Source organism: Drosophila tropicalis, unplaced genomic scaffold (genome assembly GCF_018151085.1).
Source record: "Drosophila tropicalis isolate 14030-0801.00 unplaced genomic scaffold, ASM1815108v1 contig_158, whole genome shotgun sequence".
NCBI lineage: Eukaryota > Metazoa > Arthropoda > Insecta > Diptera > Drosophilidae > Drosophila > Drosophila tropicalis.
The window spans coordinates 5,305,167-5,325,063 of record NW_027172602.1 but is presented as its reverse complement, the minus strand read 5'-3'; the positions used below and the strand labels follow the sequence as shown (position 1 = coordinate 5,325,063).

At 38.3% G+C, this 19,897-nt stretch overlaps 1 protein-coding gene across 8 annotated transcripts in view; it reads right to left on the bottom strand.

Moving 5' to 3' along the window:
- Positions 1 to 19,897, bottom strand: part of sgg (shaggy) — a 49,194-nt gene that overhangs the window by 19,629 nt on the left and 9,668 nt on the right. Inside the window, exons 1-2 of one of the 8 annotated variants that reach the window (XM_068303104.1) lie at positions 15,513 to 15,675; positions 251 to 2,200 (exon numbers count right to left, since the gene is read on the bottom strand). The exons of 3 other annotated variants lie outside the window; for them this stretch is intronic. In XM_068303104.1, the coding sequence (XP_068159205.1) occupies positions 251 to 2,006 (1,756 nt within the window). In that variant the 5' untranslated portion in view covers positions 2,007 to 2,200; positions 15,513 to 15,675. Of the gene's footprint in view, positions 1 to 250; positions 2,483 to 15,512; positions 15,676 to 17,128; positions 17,260 to 19,897 lie in introns of those variants that run through there. 4 more of the 8 variants (XM_068303095.1, XM_068303097.1, XM_068303103.1 and 1 more) reach the window with 4 other exon arrangements.

Sequence of the window (19,897 nt, the reverse complement as noted above, 5' to 3'; positions counted from 1 at the left end):
ATACACTTTGACCCGCATTAAAACTGATCTTGCTATCAATGTCAAAACAAATGTTAAATTTATGTAAACACTTTTATATATACATGTTATTAATCCTACATACATGTCTGTGTAATTCATATCTTTGGATTAAGGCGGGTCAGCCGATTGATAGAATTTTTCTTAGCTAGGCTAGAAAAATCGAGGCAAACTTCAGTTTTCTTTTAATTTGTTGGGAAAGAGTGTGAGAGAGAGAGAGGATAAAATTTACCTAAGATATGTTTAAACTTTTGCACCACTTTTGTCCAACTCACACAGGATTGTGTTCTGGCCAATTTGGCAGTCTTAACATTCTCCAAGCTATCATCTAGATCTGGTTCGGCACCAGTCTCAATATCATCATCATCATTATCATTATCTGGATTATGTCTATCTCTGCCGATAAAGTTGTCCACTTCATTGGCATTATGGTGTGCATGGCGGGTGGTGTTGGCTTTTGTGGTGGTGCAGGTGGTGGTTGTATCAAAATGAATATCTTGGCTATGACTACGCGGACGTTTTTGATGCATCATCGCCGCCGCATCATTTACATCATCATCATCATCATCATTAACATCATCATCGCCGTTCTGCGACTGATTATTTTGGTTTATCACACTATTTGTATCACAATGCTGCTGTTGGTGTTGGTCTTTGGTGGTTGTTGTGGTGGTGATGGCCATCAAATTGGATGCCACTGTTGTATTACGCTTCTTGCGCTGCTCCTCACGTTCACGCTTGAGGATCGCCTTTTGCTGTTTGGCCTGACGTTGCTTCTGTTTGCGGGCAAATTTCTCACGCAATTTGGGACTACCAAATTCATCCAAATAATACATTGTATCTTGAAGGCCATCTTTGCGATTAATTAACTTAGAATCGATATGAGGATCTTCGTTGATTTTTAATAATGGAAAATAAATATGACCATCGGTGGCCAAATCTTTAATATTACGCTTCTTGGCAGCAGCAGCAGCTACGGTCAATGGAGCCATATCCAATGGGAGATGCTGCTGCTGTTGCTGCTCCATACGCTGATGATAATGTGTAGAAGGAGGTGAATGTTCTGCCGACTGCTGATCATGAGTACGACTTTTGTCCATATTAATTATAATGCCTGACTGTGTATCATCATCGGCATCAACATCATCTACGGCCACACCATCATCCTCTTCATCTACATCAACGTCAACATCATCATCACAATCATCATCATCGTCATCATCGTGATTGTGATCGCGATCTTCATCGCATATATCAACTTCATCTATACGATCCTCCATATCAAAACCTTGTGTACCCGTACTATGTGTACTCTTGTACTTGATACGTCTAAGGGCATTACCTCCAACACCTCCATGGTGATGTAAATGATGATTGCCCACACTACTCAATTCTAGAGCGGATGCAGCTCTTGCACGACCACGACCACCAACACGTCCAGCATTAGCAATGCTGGATGAGGAACTCAAATGACCATCACTAGGTGATGATTTATCCTTTGACTTTACAACAACACCATTCTCTATGCCAGAGCTACCACTGCCACTGCCACTTCCACTGCTGCTACCGCCGCCAACAACAACATCAACATGCTCAATACCCGAATCTTGGCTAAGTAGCAATAGTTGACATTGTTGTTGCTGTGGTTGCTTCTTTTGCCATTTCGTTTGCGATCCGTGAAGACTAAGTGAGCCACTGCTACTGCGCACTGGCAACTGTTGCAGCTGTTGCAATGTTGTCTGCGATACTGAAACACCGACGCTGCCGCTGCAGAGTTGCTTTTGTGAGGCACTCGAAACGATTACACCGCTGTCCGCCGATCCCGTTGATGTTTGAGTGGTAAAACGTTCGCTCAATGGAATTTTAATGGGGGCACTGATGATGTTGTTCTTGGTGTTACAGTTGTTGCTGATGTTGTTGCTGCTTGGAACGTTCACCGCGGACGGCTGCTGCTCTGTTGCTACTACAATTCTTGCTGTTGTTGCCATCAGGTTTTGGGTTTTACAATTGTTTTTATATAGTTTTTGGGCACCTTTTTTGTTTTTTGGTTAAGTTTTTCGAATTTACTTCGACAAATTTGCAAGTTTGTTTTATTATTTTTTCAATTTATTTTGTAATTATTTTGATCACTTTAATAATACCGTCCGTAATTTGATTTGGTGGTACGTTAAAGTCACATTGCCTGTTTAATAATTAATATTTGGTTTTAAAGATTATTTTTATTGCATTTATCTATTTTTGTTATTATTATAATTGTAATTATTGCCTGATGCCTATTTATAGCTCACACAGATTGAACGAACGAACACACAAGAAGAAAAATCCGCACAACAAATACTTTTTGTGGGAAAAAAAAAACACAACAGTATTTTTGAAAAAGAAAGGCAAAAAAAAACAATTTTTTTTAAAATTTCCTTTTGGAATTGTTAATGTGCGCGTCGCGCTTGATTATGTTCTTATTGTTGTTGTTGGGTTTTTTGCGTTTTTGTTGTTATTGTTGCTGCTTTTAAGCACCGCAGCATGTGCGGCCGCAGCAGATGAAAGGTTGCGAATGAACTAAACTAAACGGAATTGAAATTCCAAATAATCATTCTCGCGCCACACACTTGACGCACACGACGACGACGACGACTACTAAATGTGAAACAACGTGGTAATGGAACACGAAGAAGAAGAAACAAGCACACGCATACATTGAATAATGTTGTGGGGTCGGGAGGGAATTACACACACACATAGGGAGAGAGACACGGAGCACAGATAAAGATAGCACGAGCCAAGAGACAGAGAATGCGAGAGTACTGGCTAGCGTTAGGCTCTGGAAAAACAAAAAAACAACAATCGAGCGATAATTAAAACACAAAAATTGCATTAGGTTTTTCTCTCTTCCTCACTACTCTCTTTCTCTTTAGCTACTGGCAGCCAAATAAAGTTTATATGCCTGATCTTGCCCCCTCGACTCCCACCACCCACTCTTCTATCCCTCTTCTCGTCACTATCTTTGATTAAGGGCCTTCTATACAGATTGTTTTGTATTAGGAAACTTAATATTGTATATTCTCAATCTTATCTGTATTAGCACACTTAAAAAAAAAGACGAAAGAACAAAAAATTAAATTTACAACTGCAGAATTTATCAAGGGAATAAAAAAACAATGTACGTGTGTGTGTGTTGTGCGTGTGGTGGTGGGTGTGGGTGTGTGTGTCTAATGTAGAGGTGTTAAATCAAACAAGAAATAAGCTCAAGCCGAGAGCACACATGCATGTACAACAAAATCATTCAAGTGTATATAAACAGCAACAAAAACAACAACAGCAAGAAATATATGATGAATAATAATCCATCTAAGCTATGTAAGTTTTTGTTGGTCGTCGGCCGCGGCGCTCAAGTGCAAACATTGAAATACTTTAGTACATTCATTTTAACGATTTTATCTTCTCCGCCTCTAAGGCCTCTCCATCTCTTTCCTTTACACTCTATTAGTCTCCTATTACTACTCTGACCGACCACCCCCTGTTTCTACACTAACTACAACTACTACTACTACTGCCGCCACACATTAAATTGAAACACGCACAGCACACAAGAGTCCTGGACTACTTCAAACCCGTCACCATCTCACCATCTTTCTCCTTCAACGCATTAGCGCAAGTTAGAGGAGTGTCCATAATGGAGGGGCCATGATGATTATGGAAGGCAAAAAGGACAATGTGAAATGAAAGCAAATACGCAATATACATACATACACTGTAGTCCGTTTTTGCTGGTGTCGCCGGGTTCACAAATACTTATGTACATATGTACATACACACATACAGTATCTTTTCGACAAGCACGACTTAACCTGAACTTGTTTAGTCGGTTGGTCATTCTCTATGAATATTGTATATGCATGTAGTATCCATGTCTCGGGGTTATGTCATCCGAAAGAAAAGGCAAAAAATGAAAAACAAACCCCTTTCTGGTTTTATATTACCTTCCTATAACGACCAACACGATTTTACAAATATGTACATATATCTGTCTATACCCTTAACGAAAGCGGTTATAATGAGACAAGCTATGTTTACATAGTCTATAGTCCGAATTCTTTGTATCGATCAGTAGATCAATAATACTACAAGCGCTTAGGAAAACTCTTCAAATAAATGGTGACCCCGACGACTGACGCGGTTTAAATTGGCGTATACAACGGGCGGTGAAACGACTACAATGATTACTTGCTGGTTAGCTATGTGGTGGGGTTTCTAGCATTTTTATTCTACGATTCTATTTATAAACACCCTTTTTTAGTGGAGAATCCCAGGCTCTACGACCAACCCAACCATCACCGCTCATTGTCGCCACGTGTTGGTTGTTTGGTATATAAAAAAAGAGAAGAAAATAAACGCCAACTTCCAATTTACATAGCAAATGAGTTCTGGACTTGAACCTCCTGCATGTCGATAATCGTTGGGACTCGGAAAAAGGGTTTGTTGGTGACACACAGGTGCGACGCCGCCAAGGTTTATACCTAAATTATCGATTCCATTGCAGGGATTCAAAGAACTCAATGCAAATGATGTAGATGTAGTCAAAGAATCATTTTCCATACATACATTTGTACGTATATATTTATAGCGAGGCACTAATTTGTTTGGTTTTCTTTTTGCGTCTTTAGCCAATATGGCAAAGACATAAAAATAAAAGTCGTTTGTCAAAATTAGAACGACAATGACGACGATGACGAAGAGAAATAAAGACAATACCACAACCACAACCACCACCACAAACAACAAACAAAAAATTAACCAAAAGCGAAAGTAGAAACGAAAATTGACAGAATGTTTGCATTTAATTTAATGGTAAATGCAAACTATCCTTTTTTAGTTGAGCTTATTATTTGCCAAACACCAATATAGACCAACGAGTGTACGGCTAGTCGAAGAGAAGGTTCAAAAGCTACTTGGGGTAAAGTGCAGAATTTCTGGTATTGCTTGTGAATGACCCCTCCTAACCACATCCAAAAATTGTGTAATAAGAAACAACAGACCTGACTTCCAGCCTAAACCCCACACACACACACAGACACACACATCCACTAACTTTAACACCTAATCGATCAGAGCCGAAAGCGAGCATATGACCAAATAGGGGGATATTGGAATTGAAATAATGTATTGAAACCCATTTGAATTAGTTAAAAGTGAGGGAAGAGTGTAGGATGGAATGGAATAGAATGAAAACAAAAAAACTCATTAGACCCTCAATCAGCTGATGAAAGTAATTGCCAACACAAGGGCCAGGGAGACGGACAGTGGAGTTTTTATGGTATTATGTATGAAAATCTTAGACCTAAAGACAAAATATGCAATGAAAATTGTCGTTTACTGATAACAAATCAATATCAAAAATGTATTTCTCGTTCTTCTTCTTCGGTCTCGTAAATGATAATCTCGCCAGAGTATTAAAAGGCGGCCATTTATATCGCCGACACCAAGAAAAACAAAAACAACATCGTGAACAATAATAATAATGTTGATAATAATGAGAACAAGAGTACATAATATAACAGACAAAGACAAAAACAAAGGGGAAAGACGAGTGAAATGAAAGACGGACAACAATGCACAAAGGAAATGGATATGAAAACCAAAAAGAAATGTCTATGTGGTAAGTACATATGTATGTATATAATAGTGGGTGTATGAAAGAATGAAGATAGGGCTGGGGGTGGGTTGGGGATGTGTCAGAGACTGGCTGACCGCCCCGCATGATCAGAACAGAGATCAGAGCAAATGGAAATTGCGTCTTTGGTATTCGAAATGCGATAAGTTCTAGTTAAGACATACACAATTACTCACATTTAAATCAAATTTAAAATATATATAAATATTTATTGTAAATAAATGTACATATACTGTTAAAGTCGACTTTGACTTTTGATCGCTGGGGATTAAAGTTAGTTTAATTTTGATGCCGATGCAACGGAATGAATGGGAATGGCACATGAAGAGAAATCCTGATTAACACTAACAATCGTCAATCAGCTGATTGGAAGATTAAAATGTAACACAAAAGAGGTTCATATTTCACTTTGAAATTTAGGCATATTCTATTCTATCCGACTCGTACAGACATAACACAATCGATAAATTATCCTTGGGAAATCACAAACAGTTAACTAAGATGATACATTGGTGATAAATGGTTACCCCAAAGATCGTTTCCCCCACGACTACAAATACATACGTCTTAATAGTAGTTTAATGTGATGGAAAACTTCACAAAGTAATAACTAACTAACTGAGAGAAGATATGGCCATAAATTTCATACGTATAAGCTTAAAATGTCGCCTAAGAGGAAACATTGCACAAGTGCAACGTTAATATATCCTACCAAAACGCTGATAAGTTTTTTTACTACTAATTTTCGTAGCAGACAGCGTTCCGTTTGCAAACTCTACAAATCTAGATACTAATTTTGGCTCACTTCACTTCCCTCCCTCAATGATGAATTATAGCTCACTATAGTTAGTTTTTAGTAGTCAAAATTATGGAAACAAATTCTCAATAATACAATAGTGACCTTGACAATTTAGCGAGTGATTTGGTGGTGGGGTTGAATAACCACAAATATTTCCATCGCAATCTTATCGAAACCCAAACCAAAAGCAATAGAAACAGCACAAAAAGCTTCCAGCCGAATTGCCTAATTAATCAACAACAACAACAACAACAAACCCTAAACAAAAATTGTATTGGTTATAGAGCCATAGACTGGACTGGAAAATGTATAGATCTGAGGTGATGTTTTTTGTTGGTTGTGCCCCAAAACAAATATTCAAAAAGAGTCAAATTACTTGCCATAATTTAAGCGTCGCACCTCGTTTTGCAGTTAGTAGTTAGTCTTAATTCGGTTACTAGCTGGCAGAACTATAAACCGGATTATTTCTATCTTCTCTATCATAAAAACAAAAGGCGACAACATCATAAACAAGTTGATAAAGAGAGTTATAGAAATCCACAGCAAGATTGTTGATAAGATTTTAAAATCACTACACTACACCCAAAGGGGACTTCTTTCTAGAAGGAGTATAATATACTATAGAGGAGGAGAAGAAAGAACGAAATCATTTGTGATTCACTTCTAAAATTGTAAAGCGATTTATTAAATTCGATTTATGTATGTATATCCGCACGAGATTTTTGTCTGTCAGTATTTAAGTGCAGCCGACCCTGATCCGCGATTCGTACAAAAAAGTATCTTAGTCATACCACGTTTGCGGTTTTTCCCCCTTTCCAAATAGCTTAAGCCGATGTCGACCTGGTTAAATAAAACTGTGAGTTTTCGTATGTGTGTGTGTGTGTATTTGTGGGTGTGTTGGTCATTCCAGTGACCTTTGATGAATTTCTTACTTATTTTTGAGGATATTTGTATGGCTAGAGCCATGAAGTACTCCAAACCGATTGGGGCATAGGTTCCCAACCCACTCACATGGGCCTCTCTCCCTAGATTGTTATATATGTATGTGTATAGTTTGGTACGTTTTACTTTCTTTAGCTTCGCATCGCAGCCTTTTCAACATATGGCAAGGCAGGCAGGCAGGCAGTGTCACGCCTCCGCCTTTATTTTTGGGGTAAACTTTGACGGGACCGACCAGCCATGCGTCACTGCCATCAAAAATGCCTACAACAACAAATCTCACACAAGAGAGCCCCATCGTACACTCACATCCCCGTTCATTCTCTCTCTTACTCTCTTTTCTCTCTCTCTCTCTATTTTTCTTTGCTGTGTTGTTCAACTCTTTTTTCTTTTTGTGCTTCTCCCCCCATACCACACATAATGACGCAATGTATAGCGGCATTTACGTCAGCCGAACAAACGAACGACCGACTGAATCAATCGCAACAAAAATATTAATTTAATTTTTCTTTTCGTTTTCATTCTTAAATAATATAACAATCACTTATTGTGTTTTCTTTAGCTTTATTAAATTCAATACAAAGGTCACCCACCACCTCTGAGCCCAGTTAATACTGTGACTCTTGACTTTGGATTGCGTGCGCCAGAGCCAGTTTATTGGGAAAATACTTGGCAAGAGTTGGTTTTTTATTCAACAATATGCATTTTAATAACTGTTAGGCAACGCGTGCCACCTGTGAAACATTTTCTTGGCAATGGATCGATAGGAAAAGGTGTCCCTTTCGATCTAGATGATATTGCCCCACTCAGAAGTCGAGTCATTGATCACCTTGAGAAATAAAAGAGTATGCAGAAGGTCTCTCCATACAGTGTGTTTTGACTTGGTCAATGAAAAGTTTGCAAGGGCTTTGCAATAACTTTACGCTGTCCTGCTTACACGAGGACCTTAGCCACGCCAACTGCCAATTGAATCAACTTTTTAATACGATTTTTATGATCTTTGATGAACTGATAGATATTGAAAACAAAGTTAAGAGTACCAAAACAGCAAAAAATAACAGCGTTACTTTAAATATTACAAGAAAACATCCGTTTGCAGTTTTCAAAGAACGAGGAACGGAGCAATGTATGATAAGGGTTGTAGATCTTTCAGATCCAACTGTTTAGACAGACACGGCCTTGATTAGACCGACTCTGCTGTTGATGCTAATCAAGCAGCTTCCTTCTGAGTGAATACGATACAAAGAGTTATCTATCATTAATTTGATAAAGGAAGTGGGTGAAATAATAATCGCACAACGCAAAACGATGTCATTTCTGAACTTTGCTACTTTTTTGTGGCTATCTGTTAATTTAATTTGCACGCATACAACATATTAAGGAGTGAATTATAGATATGGGGGGGGGATTAAGCGAATCGTTAGCGATGTGCTAATTGCACTCTAGGTACACACACACACAAATAAAGCTAGACTAGAGCGTGATTGCTAATTGCAAAAATAAGAAAATATATTCGCAAGTACACATATTTTTGGGAGTTGTTTGCGGCCCCCTTCTCCCTCCTTAACAACATTCATATTGTTGTGCGACAGACTGGAAAGTTTTCGCAAATTGGTGGAAGAAAAAAAAAAAAAAAAACCAGAGGGCCGGGGCTAACTTCGACCGCGTCAAAGTTTGTATACCCTTGCAACTTTTTTGGTAACTCTATCCTTACCTCTTAGCCATCAATGTGGAAGAACGTTTTATCTAAAAAGGCTTAAGCTTGAGAAAGAAAGGCCTACAATCATAGGAAATAACGAAGATATTGATCAAAGTCACTGTTTTCCACCGATCGTTCCTATGGGAGCTATATGATATAGTCACCCGATCTTTATCAAATTCGGCACAGTCATTAACATATATATTAAATTAAGAAATGTTTAATTTAAAAGCAATCGCGTTAAAAGTAACGAAGTTATTTACAAAAGTCACTGTTTTCGACCAATCGTTCTTATGGGAGCTATATGATATAGTCACCTGATCTTGATCAAATTTGGCATAGTCGCTTATAGGCGTAGTAAACTCTCTAATATTAAGTTTCACGACAATAGCTCAGAAAATAACGAAGGTATTGAGAAAGTCACTGTTCGTGACTTGGCCGTTTGTATGGGAGCTATATTATATAGTCACCCGATCTTGATCAAATTTGGCATAGTCGCTTATAGGCGTAGTAAACTCTCTAATATTAAGTTTCACGATAATAGCTTAGAAAATAACGAAGTTATTGAGAAAAGTCACTGTTCGTGACTTTGGGGTTTGTATGGGAGCTATATGATATAGTGGTCCGATCCGGCTGAATCTGAGATATACAACGCCTGCAGTATATACAAGCCTACGTGCAAAATTTCAGCTCTGTAGCTCTTACGGTCTAGGAGGAGTTTGCGTTGATCCAGACGGACGGACGGACGGACGGACGGACGGACGGACGGACGGACGGACGGACGGACGGACATGGCTAGTTGAACTCGTCTCGTCGTGCTGATCAAGAATATATATACTTTGTATGGTCGGAGATGCTTCGTTCTATGCGTTGCACACTTCTGACCAAAATTAATATACCCTTTTTGCAAGGGTATAAAAAGAAACAAAGAGAGCAGCACCAGCGGGAGGTCAGTGACGTAGAAAAAGGGGGACCCCGCCAGGCGCGTGGCATATTATACAAAATTGGTATAACGTTTTACTATGGTCATGTGGTAATTTTATTTAGAGGATGAATGATCCCCCCCCTTTGAATATCTCAGCAACCGTTTGTCACCCGCCTATCGTTCGTTTGCTAAAACATTTCACCATCATTCTCAACTGCCAAATTATTAAATTTACATTTTAAAAATAGCTTTGAAACCAAGTGATAAATATATATACCAATACACACACACACACACACACATGCGTGCATGCATATATGTATTTGTGAAGGTGCAATAATAATGGACGTTAAATCTATTTTTGGTTCTCCCAATTGTTTGCTGATATTGGTTGTTTATTGACTGGCTCAACTCTGATCGACAGTTGAAAATGGATGAATGCGTTATGCAAACACACACACACACCCATACACCCACACACACACACACATACAGATGATCAGAGGGAAGTGAAACTTTTGTATACACTTGACAAATATATCCCTTGATGGATATTGAATTGTGGATATAAATGCAATTGCTAGAAAAATAAGAGGATCTCTCAAAAAAGGGTTACCTATTCACAGATTTTTCAAAGTATAAAATAAACAAAACAAATTAAATGAAGCATGATTCCTTTGACCCGAACCGAATAGCAGGGTCAACATAACCAACATTAAAAGATATATGTACATATGTATTTTATGCTCATTGATATGAATTCATAAACCTACTTGGCGGCTTTTGTAACAGAATATATTTCAAAGTCACTTGTGATATTATGCGCAAGTTTGTATTATTACTTTTTCTTTGCCATAGGCCAAAACGACGATTGGTATTTCGTATTGGCCTTTTTCAACAATCCAGCCATGCAAGTTTTGAAGGGGTGGTGGTGGAGGTGGTTGAAAGAAGGTTGTTGTGCTGCTGCTGGCCTTGCATAAAGTCAAAAGCGAGCAAAAACTAATCCAAAACTCACAACACTATATATTGGCTCTGGCTTTGGCTCTAAGTAAAGGAGGTGGGGCGGAGGGAGAGAAGCTGTTATTTGTTGCGTGTTAATTGCAGCAACCCAAAAGGTTAAACTACAAGTAAAAGGCAAAATGAATGTGTAAGTACATAACTATCAAATGTGAGGAGTAGTAGAAATAAAATGTTGTTAAGTAGGAAAAAGGAAGATGAAAATAACAAACCTCTTACGAGGTGGTTTGTTTTCCCCTATTTCTCTCCTCCCGATGAATGTTCTCCATAATATTTGTTCTTTATACTAAATTACTTGTTCGTTGTTGTTCGCATAATTAACAAAAGTTTTGAAAAACAAACTTTACTCTCAAGTCTCGGTAATACTACTACATAATGCATTCCATTTTGCGTAAGTGCATTGCAATTTAGTATATATACTATATATGTATATGGGAAAGGAGGAAACAAACAAGCGACGTGCAACTGAAATGGCAAATAAAAAGCGAACAAACGAAATGGAAATGTTGCTGCAATGAAAAGAAAAATTTCCGCTTTGTGTGACAAAGTTCGAATTCTGAACAAACTGACATTTGTACAAAGTCTTTGGGAATGTCCCCCATGACCCAAAGCATGACATAGCTATGACCGAATATATGTAGATGATCAAAAGAAACACCACCACTGGTGTGGGGAAAAAGCCATGGCCAAGAAAAAACACCCTGCGCGCGTCCGTCAATACTCACCCGACTTGGTGCCATGCGACTTCATGTTATGTCTTCCTCAATGGGGATACTACAGGGCGTATGTGTGATTGAGACTATTGACCAAATCGGGTAGAATCTCTGAAACTTTGCTTAACTAAATCAAACTATCTTTAGTTAGATAGTAAAAATGCCTGTACAAATACAGAATAAGTATATCTCATTTTGGAGGTATATATTATAAATGAACCAACTTGAAAAGAATTTTTCATAAATTGAGCTCTAATAACAAAAACTACATATTTCTAATTTTTGTTGCTAAGATATTTTTGCATAGTAATCAATATGCAATATTTGGTACTAATATTTTTATTTAATTGCATGCCTCTTTTTTATAGTGCTTATTTGCATTGCATTCAAAATTTTCCTGACGCGTGTGTCAGTTTATTTATATTCATTATTATTATTAGGCATTTGGGTTCTTTTGTTGTTATTGTCTCTAGGTATATGTAAGTGTAATTCGCATTTAATTGCAAATTGGCAACAAGCAAATGTTAATTGAATGCTTGAAAAATCTCTCCACATGCCGTGAAATTTTGAGTAGGCGTTTTGGGGTGTATCGGTGGGTGGTCGGTTGGTGGGTGTGTGTTAAATTACACACCCACACCAACAAACCCCACTCCACCCAACCTCTCTTCGCCCTACAAGTGTGGCGTGGTCTCATTGTGTGTATTTCTGGTTTGAAGTAATTTTGTGAATTTGCGACATTTTCTGGTTGAACGTCATACAGTGACGTGAGGAAAAAAAATCAAATTCACGTTTAGGTATTTATAAGCTGCGCATATTTCTGAAACGCGTGGCGCATGCATGTGAATTACTGATGATCGCGAGCTGCTTCTCCTCACCCACCCCAAAAAAAATCATCAACAACAACAACAGCAAAATCTCTTATCATGCGTGAGTTTTGTTGATTTTTTGTTTTATGATTGGGGCCGTTTGCCGGGGACCAGGCCAGGCTAGCAGCAGCTGCATTCATTGCGAGAGATTGTCGATAATGAAAAGCTGCATTTGAGAGAGCGCGCGAGAGACAGAGAGAGCGGCGAGCTTTTACCCCTGCTTTATTTTGTTTTCTTCTTTTTGGGGCCTTTTGTTGATCGACATCTACACGACAACTGCCTTGAACCATTGGCACATTTTGCGCGTGGGTACGTCGCAAGAAAATAAAAATAACAAACAAGAAAAAAGAGAGAAAAATTTACAACTTGCCCGCCTTTTGGTTATAATTATGTACATATGTCTTCTAATGCAAATTGCGATTACTTTTATTAGAAATCAACACACGCACAGCCACCCACCCACACACACACCCATATTCGCATTCTGCAATAGTGAGGGGAAATCAACAAAATAAAAAAGAAAATAAATAAATAAAAAGAAAATTGTTAGCCGCTGCCGTTTGATTTTGCTTGCTTCGGCTGGCCTGTGTGCAAATATTCCTCAGTCTGTGCTATTTATAAAAATAAAAAAAAAAGAAACAATCCACACATACAATCAAAGAGAGCGAAAAAGAGAGAGAGAGAGAAAGAGCGAGCGAGAAACAAGAGAAATAACAACGGCAAGAGCAAATAAGAGCAACACCTTAAAACAAAAAAGTGGGGCCCCCTTTTGAACACATCGAAGTTTGTATACTCTTACTCGTCGACAACATGGTCAGATGAAGTATCAAGTCAACCGAAATTCCTCCCGAGAGGAATTAGAGGAAGGGTTTATGGCATATAAACCAAAATGTACCACCTAGATCAGTGCATAAACGTACTTTTATATAGATCAATGGATCATGTTGCGTTGTTCACGTGGAAAGGTGGTGGAGAAAAAGGAAAATGATTGTAAGTAATCCTATTCAAGAAAGTATTTCTATCTAAATTGTAAGAAAAAATTTTCTTGTCGTGCTGATCATATGCACTATTTATGTGAAAGCGATTCTTCATTTTGCACATTACCCAAAGCTGTGGCCAAAATCCATATACCCTTATTGCAAGAGTATCAAAAACTGACGCAACCTAGAGATGTAAATCACGCGACTTAAAAAAAAAGGAACCGTAATTTTAGCGGTCGGCCGACTAACCGAGTTACCTTGTAGCTTCTCAACATAATTATTATTATTATTATCATTTAGCTGACTAACCAAACACTCATTCTTCAAATATTTCTTCTGACGCAATAATCAACGCACATTATTTCACCCACTTATATCATCGCGACCCACTCAAAAATGAAAATGAAAAAAAAAAAAAAAAAACACCTTGGCCCACAACAACATTTCTAGTCTACAAAGAGGCAAGTGGTAAACGCATTCCACCACATAGACTAGACTCTGCTATGGTTTTCTAATCTTTTTAGAAAGGAAAGGGAAATTTATATTTGTCGGTGTTCAAAAATATATAAATTAAGTTAGTCACATTATTAACATGCGTGACTTTAATGTACAAATATTTCCTTAATATTTGAAAACTCTTTCTCCACCGTCGAGTGAACCGTTTAGCACATTCAAAATTGACTAAGCCCCCCTCTGCAACCCTTTCTCTGTTCTTCTTTAATTATCAGCTATTAGCTTAATTCAATTCCATTTCATTCCATAGACAACAACAAATATTGTTATTATTATTAGCCTTTAATCACGCTCACATCCCTAATATATATATGTACATATGTATTTGACTGTTGTCTGCCTCCTCTGCTAACTCTGCAGGTTTCTTCTAAGTACGGTCGGTCGGTCGGTCGGTCGGTGTCTTCTTCTTTTGCCGCCTCTCTCTCTCTCTCTCTCTCCATCCCTCCCTCTCTATCTGTTGGTTTGGTTGGGGATGGTGAACGCCACCGCGCACCACACAAAACCAACAAGCAGCAAGCAGCAGCAACGTTTCAGACGAATTTTTTTTTCCTTCTTTTTTTTTGGGGGAATTTTCCACAGGCAGCATGAATAATTCACTTGGGCCATGCGCTTACCCATGGCTGTGTGTGTGTGTGTGTGTCCGTGCATGTGTGTGCGCATATTTCAACATGGTCGCCAATAAGAAATTGCATGAGCGTACGTACACACATGCACACACACATACCAAAGAACTTCTGCAGATAATAGTGGGGCAAATAAGTGAGAGAGGGTGACAGTGTGTGTGGTGGGGTGGTGAGGGTGAGGAGGACGGTAAGAGGTAGTGCAGTCGAAATGCTTCCAATTAGCGCGCAGGCGCACCAGCTATAGTAACTATAATTACAGTAACAGAAACTGGTTTTGGGAAGACGACGCCACCGCCACCACCACCACCACCGCCTTCGCCTCTGACTTTGCCTTTGCCTTTGCCGCTACCGCCGTCTTACCAATGTTGGCCACTTGTTGCTCCGCGCTCTTCTACCCACCACCACCATCGTCGCCGCTCTCTGCTCTGACGAAAGAGAGAGATGGAGCAAAAGAAAAAAAAAATTGCAAAGAAATATATAAAACTTTTCCATTGATCATTTTCGTTTTCTTTTTTTTTCGCAAATCTCCTCAAGTTGTCTTTCTTTTTGGTTTCTGTTTAATGGCGCGAGCGCGTACGACGCTTTCTAGAATATTTTTCTATTTTTGTTGTTGTTCTTTTATTTTTTTTGTTGTCTACTTGTGTGTGTGTGTGTCTCTGTGTGTGTTGTATTAGCATCAGACAATAATTAATCATAATTTTCTGTGATTGAATATTAATTGAAAATGTGATTATAGAGCACTGAACACATACGCTCGCTTTGCGGCTATTATTTTTATTTATTATGACTATTATTCTTTTTTTTTTAGTGGCACAATTATAAACTTTTTTATAAATTTTTTTATCGGCCGGCCACAACAACAATGAAAAAAATAAATATGCGCGCACGAGCAAAAAAAAAATAAATAAAAGGCACGACGGACGGCGACGAAACGAAGAAAACGAAATGAGAGACGACAAAAACACGCCTGCTCGGTAGATTGAATGCGAGTGAACTAAAACTTTTGGGGCTTAGGCGGCAGCGGCAGCAGCGGCGGTGGCAGTGGCAGCACCGACGCTAGCGCCACATATATATATATATATACATATATGTGCGTGTGTGTGTGTGTATGACTAAGAGCATAGTAGAGGTTTGTGTGTCGTCGTTTTGCATGTGTGTGTTTGTGTGTGTGTGCGTCTAGCTAAGCGTACATGTGTGTACGCCGCAGCATATGTTTGTATGCGTGTTTAATTCACATATTTTATTTTAGCCCCCGGATCATTGAACGTTAATGCTGAAGAACCAAGCACAAGTTGATCCCCGCTCCCCCCATATACACACACTCTCTTTACCTCTTACTCTTACACATACACATACGCAGCATTGCATAGCACAGGCGCAAGAGAGAGAGCAAGAAGGATAGGGCACAATTAGCTCGTCTATACAGATGGCGAACGGCTCCTCCGTAATTGTCACGGAGCATCGTCAGTCGGTTCATGACATTGGCCTGGGCCTCTTCATCCTCTGGGCCGTAGTTATCTTGTTGTGGGGGAAATTAATTCTCAAAAACTCTAAATACCGAAACCGATCAAAACAAAAATCGAAAAACTCCAGAATCCCAGTCCTCTTACGGGCAACTCAGGGGGGCGGAACGTGGCTGACTACCAAAAGCTCCGCCCACCCACACACCGCCAAATTCGGTGCTGCCATCCGTCGTCGACAGTGGCGACACTCGGGGTTGCTTGTCAAATTTCAAATCTGTCGAAGTTGCATACTTTTAGGGCTTATGAATACAAGCATTTTTATCATTTCTTTTTTTCAGTTTGTTGTTTTGATTTTTCGCCCATCTAATTGCCTGAAACGTTTTAGATTACATATACATATGTATAAAATGTATAAAAAACAAAGAAAAACAGAATAAGAAGATGAACTCTAAACGATTTCTCGGAATTTAAATATTTAGCAGAAAAATGCACAATTTTTGCTTTTCGAAACACAAAACAAAGTGTAATCAAAGGAGTAATATTTAAAAATCCTTCCGCTCATTCTCACACACATACACACACATCTCCACAATTGCCGACATGCCTGGAGTCGAGCAATTTACTTAATCCTGCACACACTTACACACAAACACAAATTATGACAACAAGTACGGCTGCGTATAGGCGCCTAGATGCCCGTTATATAGAGTACGTTTCGATTTTCGCTTACCCAATTAAAAAACTGTCTTACTGTTTATGTGCAGATATATTATATGTATGTATATTATTGCTGGGTAGTGAGACTTACCTGTAATGAGAAAAAGAGAGAGAGAGAGAAAAGCAAAATTAGTTAATCGCATAGTGGTAATTGCATTATAGTTAAAATATAAATTACTACTACTAACTGTTAACGGCCTGGACAAAGTGTCTATCCACTGGCTTGATTGAGCCAATACTAAGCTTGGGTGCCCCGTTATGGGCATCCTGAGCGGCGCCCTTGAGCTTCACATCGCGACTATTACCAGTTTTTCCAGGTTTCTTGGCTTTAGATATTTTTGAGCTTAGGGTAATACAAAATTTTTATAATTGTTTCCAAAATCACTTTAATAAAGCGCAACAGACTACTTCCAGTCACACTATTTTTTGTTCTTTTTGCTTAAGGTTTTTATTTGTTTTTTTTTGTTTTTTTTTTTGTTTTATTTTTTTTTATATATATTTTTGTTTTTTAGAAATGTGCGCGATTGACGGAAAATTCAACAAACTATTTGTACGATAATTTTGACAATAAAAGCATACTGGGATCATATGTTTATCCATACACAACGACAGCATTCTCAAGGGTGATCTGGAACATAATACCCTAAATCTTTTGAATCATCAAAATGCCAAAATACCCAATTCAAAGGTTCATGAAAATGGAATGCATTGCTAGGAAACTTAGTTCGTTAGTTTTGTTTTAATTTTCAATTGACCACACTCAAGTAATATCTATGCTATGTATGAGTATGTGGTATATGGATTAAAATTTGTGTGATGATGACGATTTGCTTGAATTCAAAAACTATGCAATAAATGGCATCGACCATTTGGCCTAATGCCAGATAAAAACGTTATGTGGGTGAGGGTCACCGAAAATTTAATATAAATTACATAATTACAATTACAGAACCTGTAAACAATATCCTATATGGGGTGTGATCTTTGGGATACCCATTGAATTTGTGCACAGAGTAAATATGATTGCTTAAAATGAGATCTTCAAATTTCCCCTTATATCTTATTTAAGCGAAATAAAACCAATCAAACTAGTTCTCTAGTGTAAATTCTCTCTCTCTCTCTGTATATGTAATTATTTAGCCAACACCTTTGTCAATTCAATTAGTACTATTAAGAGAGCTCGAAACGGTAAAACAGAGATCACGGAGTTGACTTAAACTATCAATAGTTAAACAGCTGATTCATTTTGCATCCCCAATCCTCCCTCTATCTCATCCAATCTACACTAAAACATGATATGCAACTAGCGCAACAAAAACACCGCAAAAAATAATGAGATGAAGAGAGACAGTTTTTGCTCTTCTATCTCTTGTCAGTTCCATTGCGTTTCGGTCTGTTTCAGTTTGCATGCAAGTAGTCAACTAACTACACCGAGACGTATGCACACACACACACACACACACACAATTACACTCTTTCTCTCTCTCTCTCACACATTCACATACATATGCATGCATGCACCTCTACCTCCTACCCAGCAGGCATAAAGAATCGTCAAAACTTTGTTCTTAAACTGATATTTATGGGTAGACAAAACTTTAACCTGTCCATACAGCTTATGAGGGGTAATATAATTGTTTAATAATTGCAAATATATATATCTCTATATACATACATATGCATGTATGTATGTATGCCCCAATTAGTGTTATTTATAAATAAAGAATGCAACAATCGCGTAGTGCACGATACATGTTGACTCCTTCTGGTAAAAACAAAAAAATGCTTGCTGGGCACATGTGTATCTGTTATTCTATGTGCATATGTTTGTGTGTATCTCTGTGAATTAGTAAGACTATGAGTTAGTACAGGTACGTACGTATGTATGTATGTATATGTGCTTGCTTGCTCATGTGCAATTGTATGTACATACAATTAAAGAGTAATCACCCCATCGGACTTGATGTCAGAAGGTCAGGCGTACGCATGCATGTGCTTTTGTTTTTTGCTCTTTTTGTGAAACGTCAAACGCACATGTTTGCCTTTTATTGGGAAAGTGTTTTCAAATCTTTTTCAATCGGTGTTGAATATTGAAAATCATAGGGATTATCACAGATCGATATGCCTGGCCCTTAAATAAGGGTAGGCGGTATTTTGATATTGTGTGGGGGAGTGGGGTGCCCCGTTCACTGCTAATTTTTGTTGATGTTATTTTCTTTTTAATTTACCTTCAAGTAGCGAGCCGCGGTTGATCAACATGCTCGTCGCCTTTAGCAGCCAACAGTAGAAACGAAAGAACAAGAAAACGCTATGCAATGCCGCCACGGTGCTGTTTTGGGGGTGGCAGTTTTTTTTTCTTCGTTTTTGGTTAGCTGCTGACGTCGATGACGACGACTTTCGTGTGCACAGTGCTCAAAACACAGAAAAAAAAAAAAACAAAAAAAAAAAAAAAACTTTCTTTAGGCGCGCGCGCGAGCTGCAGTAACTTGAATTTCTGTCGACGTCAACGTTGTCGTTGATGCGCTGCTCCTCAGCTCAGTAGGCGGCAGCGGCGCAGTTGTCGCACAAACACATGCACAGACGCATTTGCACACGTTCCATGCGTAGTATAAAGGAATTTAATTTCTTTTTTTTTAGATTTTGCTAGTAACAACAACAGCAATAAGCAGCAATAACACTATTTCCTTTAATTTTATTCTATTGATCAACATTAAGAAACTCGCACAGACACACAAAAAAAAAAAAACCAACAACAACGTAACAAAATAAAAATAAAACAAACAACAGCGCCAAAAAATAATAATATTAGATATCAAGGAGAAGGATGAAAAGGTGGGAAAGATAGCACAGCGAAGACATGCTAAACTGAATTAAAGTTTTAAAAGCGCGCGTTGTTCTTAGCACGAATTTTGTGGTACTAAACTTGCTTTTTTCGCTTCAAAAAAAAAAAAAAAAAA